Raw genomic sequence first — 14,862 nt, 5'->3', positions numbered from 1 at the left:
GTCGTGTGTTTTAGGGTCATTTATTATAATATCATATAAAAACTTTATTAATGTGTCAATGTATTTAGTTTTCACAACTAATTGGAGACACAACAAAAAAAAAATTAAAATTATTTACAAATAAGGAATAATAATAAAAATGTATATACAATTGAAATATGTAGCATGTATAAATTGTACAATAAAACAATGGGTATATAAGAGGTAGTCTCTAAGAATTGCAAAGGTTACAGCAGCTGTTGTTGTTGTTTAAGAGTGACGTTAGGTCTTTTTTCCTAATGTTCTTTTTAAAAGATTCAATATTCGAGGAGTCTTAATCAAGTATGATCGATGTTAACGTTCTCTTCATCAGTATTGCTGTCCCCTTCTGGAACAGGTCCTTGGTGCAGTTATTAAACATGCCATCTTGGCTTGGCTCATTGTAATGGGCAATAACTATCTGTTTACATTTGCCAATTATTTGTCTTATTTTGCTTGTTTCCTTTCCGCCCGCCGTATAGGGCTTATAAGTTGTTGTTGGCCAAAAACGATCATTTTGTTAGTTGCGTTTACTACGTGAATCCTCACTTTTCGCGAGTACTACAGACAAATTGCCGGGCACCAAGAACGTCGAAGGCTAAAAGAAACGGGACAGTTTGCCCAAAATTATAATTAATTGGTTTTCAGCAACGTGTACATCACGCAAATAAAACAAAAAAATCATCAACCATTCAATAGATAAAGTCAAGAAAATGAGATATTGTACGAGAGTATTAAATGAACAACATGCCAAACATTCACAAAGACGCTTCTGCGACTTACATGTTGGCTTTTCAGATCTCAAAAACACGCGGTGAATCGATGTTTTTATGTACCTAACATGACTGTGAGTAGCCATCTTTATGTCGCGCACTGAAAAATTCTGAAATTCAAACTGCTCTATTTTCAAAAGAAAGCACACCACCGAGCTGAGAACATGCAAGCAGATACATTTCTAAAACGTCTTTTACGCAGTGAAGATAAAAATGCAAAAGTCTATTTACGTTTGAATTTTAGTTTTTTTTATGACGTCACATGAAAACCAAGAATAAATTAACCTAATGAGAACACTTATGCGGTGGTCAAAACCAAATAATCACTCTGTCGTGACACAAGACAATGTCCTGATAAGTGTTATTAAGGACAATTATTATTATGATTATCACGTCACGATCGTTCATGTGTACTTTGTTTTCAGAATAGCGTTTATTTCCAAGTATCTTAGAAGCTGATGGCCATGCAATGATATTTTGCAAGCCCCTCTTCTGTTTCAACAAGCTATTCCGTATGTTGTAGACTTTCATGGCATTCACGATCTTATAACTCAAATAAATAAATAAATAAATAAATAAATAAAAACGTCAATTTGAAAATAATTTTATTGTTTAATTTTCATAGAGCTCTCTTGAATAGTCACCCGAAATAAGAAACCATTATGATAACATACACCCCTTAAATCCAGCAGACGAAAAGGGTGAGCCCAAGTATTTGTGAGCCCACTCATTTCTAGGGTAATCGTTGTTATTTTAAGCCACATCCCACAAGCTTCACGCTTAAGCATCAATCAAAGTATCTAGCATTTTTTCATTACAAATAAATAGGCTCTCCATTGTAGGGTTACCCGAAGCAGAATGAAGCCAGTAACCATTTATGCAGCCGGGTGGACAACTGACAATAATGGAAAGCTCAGCTTCTTGTCTAGGAAAACAGCACTCCACAAGACGGAGTCAGTGGGCTTCAAATCATCAGCCTTTAGATCTGACACCCACCCTTCTTATTTGCTAATGCATTGCTTGTCGCCGACAAAACATTTCGTGTTCTTTAGACTGTACATACACCGATTAAAATCTTTCGTGTTTTTGATTTTCAGGTATCCATACAATTCGAGTCAACGCACGTTACACAACCTCACCACGATGTTCCTTCCACATATCAGCGATCAAGAAATTTCCAAAGATGAAGTCAAACGTCTTGAGGTCGAAGGAAGAGATTACTGTGTTTGCCACGGGATGATTCATAGAGACTCTCGGGGAAATTTTGAGCATATTCCCTTCACTCTGTATCCTTCACCAGTTCCGCAAAAGCTTTTCACAGCTGCGAGAGAAGTGCAGAGGGATTTTAACTTGCTAGTTCACAAAGTCAGCCAGGACTTCAAATTTACAAAGAAAGCGCTTATGTGGTATTAATATTACTATGTGATTATAGCGGTGGAGGGAGATTAGTTTCCACTGTCTGATCATTTTTTTGGCCATTTCCCTTGGCGGTTAGAACTAGTCACATCTCACTTTCTGGTTTAATCATTATAAAAAAAAATCACGGCTCACGGCTTGTTAGCGAACCACCTTTAACAAGAAACAATTGTAGCACGTTTTATAGCCAAACAACTTGCCGGCATTCCTTCACGTTCACGGCTAACAAGATCCGCTGTATCTCTGTCCAATTAGTCTGACGGGCAAGAGATATTTGCTGCAGCTACACAGACTTCCTCAAATGAGTTATTTATTTTCTTATTTCACTCTAGTACAGTCGCTGCTGACCCCTTCACATCAAAACTCTTTGACATTTACGACAAAGTTTGGCAGCTAGGGAGCGCCCAGGTAAGATTTTCCTTGCCTTCTCAGTCCGCCTATCTTTGGTTTTTCTATCCATCCACCTTCTACCCATAAACTTTTATAAGAAATCTAAAGAAACGTTAACGATATAATCAAACATACCCCTTCTCAGTTCTAAGACAAGTACATCACTTTTAAACATTTTAATGTAGCCCGGACTGAAGACCAGGGAATTTCTCTTTGACCAGGAACTTTTCCTACTTGAACAGCTGCCTTCTTTGTTTCAGCCTATCTCACTGGGAATTTTTCGTTCCGATTACTTCATTGAGACAAGCAGCGGACTTCACGACGAATACCGCAGCTCTAGTATTCAGCCTGCCTCTAATGATGACACTGATCTGATCCACATCAAGCAAGTTGAATTGAACACCATGTCTCTTGGCGGCACCACATTCGCCTGCCTGGTCCCCGAATTGCACAGGTAACCAAAAAAGCTCAGTAGGCCTCCTTCACGTGCTTCCCACACGTTTGCTCATAGTTTTGTGGTAGGATTTTTCCCATCAACCCCCGCGCCACTGATTTCCCGCTCTTTCCATGAAATGCGTTGATGCCTGAGGACAAGACAGACAAGAAGAACATTGCAATATTGTCGAAATGGGTTTGGGGTTATCCAAAAGTCTTAAATTTAATTTTCAGTCTTTTCAATTTCGTTATTCTGCGCATTACAAATTCGAGAAAATTATATGGCAGACACGAAATGCAAAAGTGTTGCTAACTTGCATGTCGATTATCACACAAAGCCAATTTTATTAACGTTGTGTCCTATATTTACTCAAATGAGATTCGCTTTTGACTACCGTCTTCCTTATCTACGTTTGGGTACGTCACAGCGCATTCTTAGGTGAAACGGTACTTAAGTTCCTCTTCAAAACTTACTTATTGTACGTTTAAGTCAAATCGTGAATAAAATGTAACAACAGCTCGGATAAGAAAGCAAAACAATACTTTCGAGGAAGAAAAATACGTGGAGTCAAATATCAGTAGCAGTCCTCCATAAGATTGGTTGATCAAATAAATGTGCTTAACGTAAAATGAAATGAGTAAGTGAAGCACGATCGTCCGAGTGAGTGTACTCCTGCGATGGACTGTTTGTGATGACACTAATTGACGTTTCGACAACCTGAGCGGAAGTTATCATCGGAGTCAAGTGATTTGTGCAACGTCAGAAGATGGTAAAACGAAAATATTGTTTACGTCTGTAGAATATAGTTCTTACAAAAAAAAAAAGGGATTTAAGGAAAAATTGTAGTCAGTGGTTAACCAAAGTCAGGTTCACTTTAAATGCTGATAGGACCGGCTCCATCCTACGACGTCTTAACCCTCGGACGTACAAGCTAACTCATACCCCCAACTTGGGTGCGTTTCAAAGCTATGAGAAATAAGGTCAATACTGCTATTAAGAAGGCAAAAGTCTCATATTATAATTCGTTTTTCAAGAGCAACCGCGGTAACATTAAGATCACATGGAAAGGGATAAATACCATTTTCGGTAAAACACCGCAACCCACCAAAATACATAGTCTAAAAATTTCAGCTAAACTGTTAAAGGAGGCGGGACCTATCATCTCTGCATCCTTGACCTACATCGTAAATCTATCATTAACTACCGGCATTTTTCCCGATGATTGGAAGATAGCCAGAGTCTCTCCTATTTACAAGGATGATATTAAAACTAATCCAAATAACTATAGACCTATATCTGTCTTGCCGATTGTCGGAAAACTTATTGAAAGAATAGTCTTCAACCAGTTATATGGTTTCTTAATGGAGCATGATTTACTTGCGGATGCTCAGTCGGGTTTTCGACCTTGCCACTCAACTTTGACTGCCCTTCTCGATATAACCGATGATTGGTTTTCTAATATGGATAATGGTTTACTAAATGGAGTTCTCTTTCTCGATCTTAAGAAAGCTTTCGATACTGTTGATCACGAAATTCCACTCAGAAAGCTTCAATTGTATAGGGTTGACTCCACAAGCTTAAAATGGTTTCAATCATATCTGACTGATCGTAAGGAAAGAACCGTATGTAAATGGCTCTCTATCTGATTATGGCTCCACTGTTTGTGGTGTCCCTCAAGGATCCATCTTGGGGCCCTTATTATTCTTGATTTATATAAATGCTCTTCCCGCGAGTGGCCTAACCTCAACACAAAGACTGTATGCTAATGATACTTGTCTCACCATTACTTCTCGTGATCTTACTGATCTACAAATAAAGCTAAACAGTGATCTAAACAAAATCCAGTCTTGGCTCCAGGCAAATAAACTTAGTCTCAATGTGAAGAAAACTAAATATTATAGTATTGCCACCTAATACAAGATCGCTCATTTAGATCATCAACCTGATGTAAGAATAAATGGTCATTCTATAGAAAGAGTCAAAACCCACAGATACCTAGGGGTCGAAATTGATGACACTCCAACGTGGTAGTCTCAAATTGATCAGATTGTTAAAAAAGTGTCAGCTGGCCTGGCACTTCTGAAGCGGGCTAGGGCCTTAGTACCGCGGGATACTTTAATTAACATGTACAATGCCCTTGTTATTCCATATTTTGACTATTGTAGCCCAGTATGGGGTTGTATCGCAAAATGCCAATCCGAGAGGCTCCAGAAGCTACAAAATAGGGCTGCTCGCATAATAACAAATTCTGATTATATGACGCCATCTTCCTGTTTACTAAACAATTAGTGGTTACTATGTAGAAGGTGGTAAATGATCACTTTCCACATCGCGTCCATGAACTTTTTCAAACAACATCGCAAGTTCACACCTGTGACTTGAGGGGCTCCGCTTATAATTTCTTTATTCCCAGACCACTCTCTGAGGCCGGAAAACGTAGCCTGCACTATCGAGGTGCTACACTATGCAACAGGGTTCCAACTACAACCAAAACCCAGACCACTCTTACTGGCTTTAAAGAATCCTTGCCGACATAGCAATCGCTGTTTGTTATAATTTTAATGATGTTTTCCTTAAAACTTAATAGCTTTTATTATAAATATGATAAGTAGTAGCAGAAGCATATACTTCTGGTACTAGTTCTAGTTTTAGTATTAGTATTAGTATTAGTGTTAGTGTTAGTGTTAGCGTTAGCGTTAGCGTTAGCGTTAGCGTTAGCGTTAGCGTTAGTGTTAGCGTTAGCGTTAGTGTTAGTGTTAGTGTTAGCGTTAGGTGTTGGCGTTGGCGTTGGCGTTCGTCTGGGTGTTAGTGTTAGTGTTAGTGTCAGTGTCAGTGTTAGTGTTAGTGTTAGTGTTACATTGATTAGATAGCCCTGAGCTTGCTCTACAAGATAATACCTTTTTTGTTGGTAATGACGATATATGACGTCAAATGACGTCATTTGACCCGCCATCTTAGATCCGCCATCATTTTCGCAGAGAATGAAGGACCACCTACTGAAAGTTTTAGCCTCTTAGAATAAATCGTCGTTTTAAAACTTTGAAAAAATTTTATAGGGGGGTTGGCAGGGGGTGGCATCCACGCCCCCCCTACCTTGTACGTCCGAGGATTAATAAAAACGTTGACCTTCTCCAAGTTGTTCACATTTTAACGAAAGTTCCATCTTTTTTTCTTGGGAGTGGTTGGCCGGGTGGGGGAGGGTAGGAGAGAAGCTTGAGGAACCTATTCACTCTGACAGTATTTAAGTTTTGCAGCAATGTTGTAATTGTCTTCAGAACATCCGAACATTGCTAAGACTCTAGGCAACCTTGATTTCTCTTCGTTCGAGAACGAAACGTAACAAAACACTGATGCATGATACCTTACCATAAATTAAACAACTTGATGTAAGTGACTGTCACGAAATTGCTTCTTCAATGCTCTAGATATCTTTTGCGTTTGGTGGGCCGACAAGAAAGCAAGGTAGGCTTTGTTTTGATATATCTAGTTCTTAAGGTCGATGATTCGCAGGAAACTTTGCTGAGTTTCGTGAGCGTTTTAAACCAGTTGACTATTGATTGTGTTTTCCGTTTTTTAGGTACCGCCAAACAACGCATTGGATGAATTGGCTGACGGGCTCATTAAGGCCTGGGAACTATATGGAGAGGCAAGGTTGTTATGTGTACTGCCTCCTAATTGTTCGTGCATCTGTGTGTTTGTTTTGTTTGTCCATTTGTTGTGTGTTCGTTCTTTTGCTTTGTAAGCAACTAAGGTGTTCTTACTTTCTTTGTAGTGCTGTCATAATGTTCATTGTTGACCCTGACGAATGGAATGTCTACTGCCAAAGGATACTGGAATATCGCATTAAAGAGAGGTAATCGAATGCGCAGTCCTCTGGTTCTTTTATGTTTTTGCACGCAAATCGTTTCGTTCGTGTCGTTCGAAACTTAAATATCAGAGTGGAACGAATGATGCAGCGGTCGCTCGATACGAGCTGTTTTCCTTCATTTCTCTGCTTTTTGTTCAGTTGACCGCAGTCCAGCTTTACTTTTAAAAACTTCGCTTTCCAACCTCTCTTCATTTCCTGTCAACTCAAGTGGTACTGCTCATTCTAGGGACTGTTATAACGGAGCTCCTGCGCGCCGAATGCGCGCGAGCGGAACCCCATACCTTAAAACATTTGGTAATCCATCGATCTAAAAAGGTTTGGTTGTCACGTGACTGTCCGTATGCCAAAATAATTAGAGAGTAGCACTATTACCATAGGTACATCCTTTATATTGGTCATCCATGTTATGATCAATTGACAGCTGTCAAAACAAGCTATCCGCTTACCAGTATCACGCGACCGTATCGCGGGCTCAGGTTAAGAGCTCATTGGGTCCCGTGTTTTTTTTTTTAAGTTTACCGCCGACCAGGTACTGGATTTCTGATTGGATCGCAGGCTCAAGCCAGGTTATTTCACTAGGGGAGAATGAAGGAGTACGTGCAAAGGCGAAATTTCGGCGCAAATTAACCCCTGGCGAATATTTTACAGTTCTTTCGAGATATTCCTCGCACAATCGTCTCTTGGAAAGTCTCTGAGCTAGCTCTGATATATTTCTACAACCTTGGGTACATTTATTGGGTATAGGTTTTTCAAATTGAAGTGGAAAAAATATTGAAACTACACACTGAACAATTACATGCTCACAATTGATCACTATTTGAGTTTCTGATCCAAGAAAAACCCGTTTTTTTCCTTTAAGGTTAATATAATTATTGCAATCAGGAGCTCCGCTTTTAGGCTATAGAATTATAGTTGCAAAAATTGGGGCAGTTTTGTCTGCAGCCCATCAGTAATTGTATGTGTTTCGACTGTTTGAGACGCAAGAAGCATTTCAAATTGTAGACACAATGTAAAATTTCCAAATATTGTCATGATGTACTCAATATTCCCTGATTTCAGCAAACTTGACCTAAGGTAACGTCGGCAAAGTATCAGGTGATATTCCGGACACGATTTCGCAGGAAAATTGTTGAACAAACGTCTAAACGCAGTTCTTTTTCAATAACAAACAAAATGGCAAAACACAGATCTTTTTGAACAACTTCAAATGAGAGAGGTTGTCAAGTATCTCGCAACATTACAGGTATGCTTGTTTTTTTGCAGAAACTCCGCCGTGGGGGTGATCAGGCGAAGCCTAACCGACATTTTTAACAACAGTGAAGCGGACAAAAAAAACAATGGGAGTCTGTTTATGCAAGTTGTTCGTTTTTATTTCCTTAAGCCTCGCCCTCAGTTGTGTCCTTCTTTTTAATATGAGCCTTGTGTTGGGTGTACACTTGACAACACACAACGTTAGCTTGAAGACTATCAAGTCACTTATTACCACACCACATAAACGAAGTCCGGCCCAGGGAGACCGCTTTTGATTGTCTCGAAAGCCTACTTACTCCCTCCATTTTGCATAACTAAACTTAATACGCTTTGAACAACTTGCCTAAGTGATGCGCCAGTTTGTATCCCAGGCTCTCAAACAGTGGAAATCACAGAGTGGCTGATTAATGTAACAAACATGAAGTTAAAAAGTTTGAACGCACTGGTGCGTGCGCAGTGGAATCAATCTTAAGTGAAGACTCGGCGAGTTGGGGCTTGAATCACTTATCTGGGTTTTTATTTTTTTCGGACATTCATGCATGATAACTTTGAGCACATCTCTGCGAGTCATTTAAATGGTTATAACTTTCCATGTTACAATGATCTATTCCTTGTCGAGAACTCCACAGTTTGACCAGTCTGGCTATCTAATGTTGCCGAACCTTTGCTTGTATCGAGGCTAACTCTCTTTAGTTAATATACTTACGCTGATCACGGATAACTAATTTGCCATTTAAATTCGTTTTCTGCGGCAACAGAGATGGGCTGGAAGTTGCTGTAGCCTACTTCAGGGCCGGTTATGCTCCAAAACACTACCCAAGTGAAAAGGTAAGGTTAATACTTCGATTCATGTCTGGTTCATGGTCTTCTTTATGCATGACGTAACGTAACGTAACATAAATAACGTAACGTAACTTATTATATGGCTAGCTCCGTGAGCGGGCAAGATGAATCAAATCCTGCGCTGTGATTGGCTACCCGAGCGGGCAAGATGGAGCTATCTTACCCGCTCGGGACTACCCGCCGTGTCCCGTAAGAAAAACTTCCCAGAAAGCCATATAATAAATCCTTTATTGACCAAGCTTGTTCGGTCAAGATGGCTGGATATTGGCCTCGTTCTTTTTTTGCGAGTTTATGGAACTCGACTCCGTCTCGGTCCATAAACATGCAAAAAAAGAACTTGGCCAATATCCAGCCATCTTGACCGAACACTTGGTCAATAACCCATACATAACGTAACATAGGCAAACAACACTGTCTCCTCCAATCGATTTCAGTTATCACATCAAACTACCGCAGCAATGAATTCACTAACCTCAATGCTCAAATGGTTTAAATTTATAACAAAACAACTTCATGAGATACATTGACTTTTTTCATGACAGATGCTGATAATGACATTATACTAAGAAACACTTCCTGAGATCTCTTACCATTTCTTTCTTATGTTTATTTTTGTACCACGACAAAAATGATCTTGGCATGAGATTCGTCATGGTTTCTAACGCCGCGTTCTCATTTTGTCTGTTTTGTCTTTGTTTGTTTGCTTTTTTTTTCACTACTCCGATGAAAATGATATTAGCACTAGATTAGATTTCTCGATCGTTTCAGGGCGTTTTTCACCGTACTTGATTGTCGAAAATAATCCGCGTTTGCCCTAGGGTGCCTTTCTATAAGAAAATCCACTCCTAGGGTGGATTCTTCGGTTCCTTTGACGCACCGTGATCCGACAGATCTTGAATTGATCTGTTTAGTAAAGAAACTACAAAATCCGTTTTCGGATTCTTTCTGATTTAACAATCCAATCTTGGATTTTGTTAAAGAAACGCACCCTTAGTTTTGCTTTAGTACGCGCTGTGATTGGTTGACAAACTCCTGTCGACCCTCTTTCTCAACCAATGAGAAGCAAACCCAAAACCAGTCGTGACTTGCCCTTTTTTCCGTCGTTAGCGCAGGTTACATGTTGTTGTTTTATACTCTAGACCCCGCTTGACTCTGCTGTGATTGGTCGGAGTACTTAATTACGACACTCAGTCGAAAATCGGTCTGAAACATGCGTTCTTAATAAATAGTTCTGAGTAAATTGTCTAATTTTGTTTGTTTGTTTGTTTGTTTGTTTTTTAGGAGTGGTCAGCTCGTTTAACATTAGAATTATCCCGTTGCATTAAATGCCCGACAGTGGCGTACCAGCTGATAGGAACAAAGAAGATGCAGCAAGTATTGGCTGGTCCTGGAATCTTGGAGAGGTATATAATAATTACTGACCAGGAATATTCCATAATGTCAGGAAACATTTCTCTGTGAAAACGAGCAACTGAAGACTTTGGCTATGTCATTATCACAATTTTTTCTGTAGAAACCAGTAAATGTCTCTCTTTATGAGCTACAAAATTGTTACTTTCATGATCATCGTTTAGCGTATAGTAGCTGCTGAAGGATTTTGAAAAGTGAAGCATTTTTCAACATACAGTACAGTTCAGTTTATAGTTGATCCTACTAACCTTTTACTCAGAAAGAACGGGAAAGATCTAAAAGAAGAAGCCTCAGAACCAAGTTCTTAATACAGTTTAGGTAACATTTTCATCTCCAGGTTCCTACCCGACAAAGATTCGGTGGACAGAGTGAGAAGAACTTTCACCGGACTGCATACACTTGACCTGGTGAGAACATTATATTGTAGTATCTTTTATCGTACCCAGTTTGATATTCCTGGGTATAAATACATAATATGGAGCAGTGTGATTTTCTGAGGAAAAGCACGGTATTATTCAGAAACTAAGCAAGCGGTACCGCTTTTCCGAGATCTAGAAATTGCGATCAAAAACAATATACAAACAAAAAATTTGCGTCATAGTATAAAACTAGACTCGCAACACATAAATTTTTGTCACCCCGATTGAAGAACTGCTAAACGCATCTCCACGATTTTCTAACGTTCACAGTTTTCTCTGCCCCCCTTATCGGGGAATTCTCATATTAAGAGTGACGTAAAACGATTACACATATTTACGGCTTGGCACCTCTTAATTTAAGGCAATCTTTTGTAAATTGCAAAAACTTCACAGGTATCGTATGGATACCTGGCAGATTTTCTGGGTAAAGGAAGCTTCAACTACGCCTATAACATAAAATTTTGATACGGTACATTGATTTGCTTCAAAATTTTACGAGAGCGTTTTTCTTCCTTCCATTCTTACTCAACCGCTTGCTGGGGTTTCCTTGAGTTCCTTTGACTGGCTGTGGATTGACTTTGATTTTGCGATGCAATTGCAAGTGAAGGGCTGTTATTTAAGAAACAGAAAACATGTACCGTGTTTCTACCGAGTTTTAGTATAAATCTAGTAGCGTTCTATCACTAATGCTTTTCTCTGATTGGCTATGCTACTCACTATCTATTCTGTTATAGATAGTGAGTAACGTAGCAGTGTGCGCTTGTTATAATTAGCAAAATGACGGCCGCTTCTTGGCGTTTTCGAAGTGTCTGTGAAGAGGATTCAGATAAAATTTTGAACGACTAGTAGATTTATACTAAAACAATTAGATTATTCGCTCTCGATTTCTATGCGTAATAGTTGACTCGGGCTGCGCCCTCGTTAGCTATCACGTGATAGAAATCTCGAGCTCATAATCTAATTTTTCAATAGAAACACGAGTGGAGGTTTGGGAGAGCGAGAAATGCTGCGGGAACACGAGCCGCAGGCAAGTGTTTCCACAGCTTTTTCGAGTTCTCCCAAACTTTCACGAGTGTTTCTATAACTCGCTAGAAAAACGGAGAACATATTTTCTATTTCTTTTAGAAAACACCGCGACGAAAAAAGGAAAACAACTTGTTGACGTTGATTATCAAAGTGTAACTTCTCTTTGCTCGAGCCATCATTACGTCAGCAGCTCCTGCTAGTTCTGTGTTTCCATCGAGTTATAGAAACACGATTTTTAACCAGTCAGCCCACGTATTTTCTCTGGACTGTTTTCTAAAGGGATTTACCTCTTGGACTGGAATATGTCCCGATAATAGAGACCGGGACGACGATGACTACGACGACAAGTAAAACTGCTGGAGGACTGAGTCGAGGACATCGTTCATGGCGTGAAAACCAAGCCGGTGCGAGTACATGTAAACTTGCTTGCAGCGACCTAAGAGTACCGAAAAGTTTTGCCATCACTTCCTCTCACCAGCTCCAAGACCCATTTCTCCTGAACTACGAGAAGGGTACTATCGATGACAACGGATTTTCAGTCCTAAATGAGGAATTTATGCCGAAAATCCCAATTTCTCATTCGAAGAATATAACAGGTTTTCACTCGAAGAGATGAATGATACCGAATTTTCGACCCAATTTAAAACGATCTTCACGGTATAAAATTGTATCCTAAAAACTCACGTTCGCTCAGGACAGCAACCCTGTCGTTTTCACGCCCTGAACTTCACCTGGACGACGAGTCGAGCATGCGTAGTAGCGTGGCAAGGGGAGATTTTACTTCCGGTTGTCGTCCTCTGAACTGGTCGTCGTCGGTCGGTGCTTTAGGTCCCTAATGTTTATAGTGCTGTAAACTGGAAGTCTCTCAACCATACTTTTTGAAAAGACTGCCTTTATTTGTACATCACTGCTTCAATGGGACCCCCCCCCCCCCCAGACCCGTCTTCCCCTCAGGACTTATTCACAAAACGGACCACTTCCTATGATCTTAGACAGAAGATATACGTTCCGTTACCTCGCTCCAAGACTGAATTTCTGAAAAAGTCATTATCATACCGTGGAGCCATTTTATGGAAAGTTTTTGAGTGATAATAAAAGGGCGTGAGAAAATGCAAATACTTTTAAACGTAATTAAATAGATTCTAATGGAATGGATGCTTTCGTCTTGTCCGATTAGACTCTGCTGTAAGTTTAATTTATAGATATGATTTTAAATTTTTAGATATAACTGTCTTATGGTGTGACACGACCACATCAGCTCTGCTGATCTTGAGCAAATCGTGTATTAACAAATGATTTCCATGTTGTTGTTGTCGTTGTTGTTAAGATCGGCGCTCCCCCAGTGTTAGATGCGGTAGGCAACATGAGTACTGGAATTAATAATGTTGAGACTTTTGATCGTAGGGGCCTGAAGGAGACCACAACATGGAGAGCTGCCTAAAAATGGTTGAAAAATTCGTCCTGAAGCCTCAGAGAGAAGGCGGAGGTATGCAAAGGTTTTTGTTTTCTTCCCATAAAACAAAAAAACACGTGCGCGGTTTCCCAATTTTCATCAACATTTGACTTTTTGCCCCAAATGTTCAAGGGTGCAACTTTACACTTTTCTGGCAGGGAGTCTCTATAATTTAGAGAGGTTTAAAGCCTGGTTCTCATATGCCGCCGACACACCTAAGACATGGGACACCGACCGCTACGGCATATGTAAACATTTATCGTCGAATCATCCTGTCCCAGTCATTGACCGCAGGCTTGCCTGCGAAGTTGAGCTGAGTTCAACTTCGCAGGCAAGCCGGCGGTTGTCGGGGATTGTCGGCGATGAAAATATTTTATGTGAACATCATCTGGACTATCTGCGGACGCAACGTATGACGTAATAACTCGATTTTTTCCCCACAATTCCATACTTTACAAATGGAATGGTTGAAAATTGCGCCAATTCGATTTGCATTTCGCGCCAATTTGAGTGCGTCGGAGATCCATCGCAGATGCGCCGGGGACCCACTGGAACAGATCGCCGAACGTTGTCACTCGCAACCGGCGAATATGTCACAGGCAGGTCGGCGGCATATGAGAACAAGGCTTTAAGAAGAGACTCCCGTAAAAGTACCCCTGCAAAGTTAATTTATCCCGTATTTGCCAATGGTCGGTGTCTTCGTCGAAGTACATCTACCTTGATGGACCTTGATAGGGGACCTTGATAGGAAGGAAAAAAAATTGGTGAAAATGTCCGAGACAGCAGCAAATGCACAGCGAACTTTGAAAAACAAACGGCATTTTAAAATTTTCCAAACAGTATATGCTTAGAAACCTAATTTGAAACCAGCGTTTTGATGTACCGTCGAAACATTTTTCAAGAATTTAAAAATGTCGTTTTCACTGTTTTTGAAGGAAAGAAAACAAGTTACAGCATAATGCGCCGCTGATAGTATTTGCTGGTAACTACCAACCAATCGCAGATATGAGTAATGTTATGTTAATAACTTCAACTAACAATTTGAATTGACATCTGCTTTTAATATCTACATTGTTACTTCATTTGTTGCTGATTTCTCAACTAGCGGCCATGAAGTACATCAAGTGTTTCAGCTACTGACAAACATGTCACTCTAAACCGCGTGCACCATTAATGGCGTGGTGTTACACTGTAACATACCAAGTGATATTTGAACACAACAAGACTTACTAAAGATGCTGTGATATCTATTGCAGGCAACAACATCTTTAGGGAAGATATACGTCACACGTTACTTAACAATCCTGAAAGTAGGTCACAGTATATACTGATGGATCGGATCCAGCCAGAAATCAGCAAAAACTTAATGGTGCGTCACGAACTCCCAGGTACTGACTACAGGGACGTCATTCCTGAGCTTGGAATTCTGGGTATTATTATCAGGTATGCCATTCGTAACGGCAAAAAAATGGAAATGAATGACTTAACGGCTTATCCCGTGAGGAACAGTTTTTTTTTCGTTTATCTGTAGTAGTGAATCTTGTGACAGTGAAACTAAT

The 14,862-nt window shown here is 39.9% G+C and overlaps 1 protein-coding gene across 10 annotated transcripts in view; it reads left to right on the top strand.

Moving 5' to 3' along the window:
• Positions 1–14,862, top strand: part of LOC110052140 (glutathione synthetase-like) — a 38,976-nt gene that overhangs the window by 21,983 nt on the left and 2,131 nt on the right. For 7 of the 10 annotated variants that reach the window (XM_089292909.1, XM_089292907.1, XM_089292908.1 and 4 more), the window contains 12 exons: positions 1,889–2,197; positions 2,540–2,615; positions 2,858–3,051; positions 6,459–6,495; positions 6,611–6,684; positions 6,806–6,886; positions 8,165–8,254; positions 8,911–8,980; positions 10,277–10,398; positions 10,743–10,812; positions 13,255–13,336; positions 14,560–14,746. In XM_089292909.1, coding sequence (XP_089149035.1) covers positions 1,935–2,197; positions 2,540–2,615; positions 2,858–3,051; positions 6,459–6,495; positions 6,611–6,684; positions 6,806–6,886; positions 8,165–8,254; positions 8,911–8,980; positions 10,277–10,398; positions 10,743–10,812; positions 13,255–13,336; positions 14,560–14,746 — 1,346 coding nt within the window. In that variant the 5' untranslated portion in view covers positions 1,889–1,934. Of the gene's footprint in view, positions 1–1,510; positions 2,198–2,539; positions 2,616–2,857; positions 3,052–6,458; positions 6,496–6,610; positions 6,685–6,805; positions 6,887–8,164; positions 8,255–8,910; positions 8,981–10,276; positions 10,399–10,742; positions 10,813–13,254; positions 13,337–14,559; positions 14,747–14,862 lie in introns of those variants that run through there. The other 3 variants (XM_089292914.1, XM_089292913.1, XM_089292904.1) reach the window with 2 other exon arrangements.

The sequence above is a fragment of the Orbicella faveolata genome, unplaced genomic scaffold (assembly GCF_042242905.1).
Source record: "Orbicella faveolata isolate gen_17 unplaced genomic scaffold, um_ofav_v1 contig_24, whole genome shotgun sequence".
Lineage (NCBI taxonomy): Eukaryota > Metazoa > Cnidaria > Anthozoa > Scleractinia > Merulinidae > Orbicella > Orbicella faveolata.
This window is presented reverse-complemented; position numbering and strand designations above follow the sequence as displayed.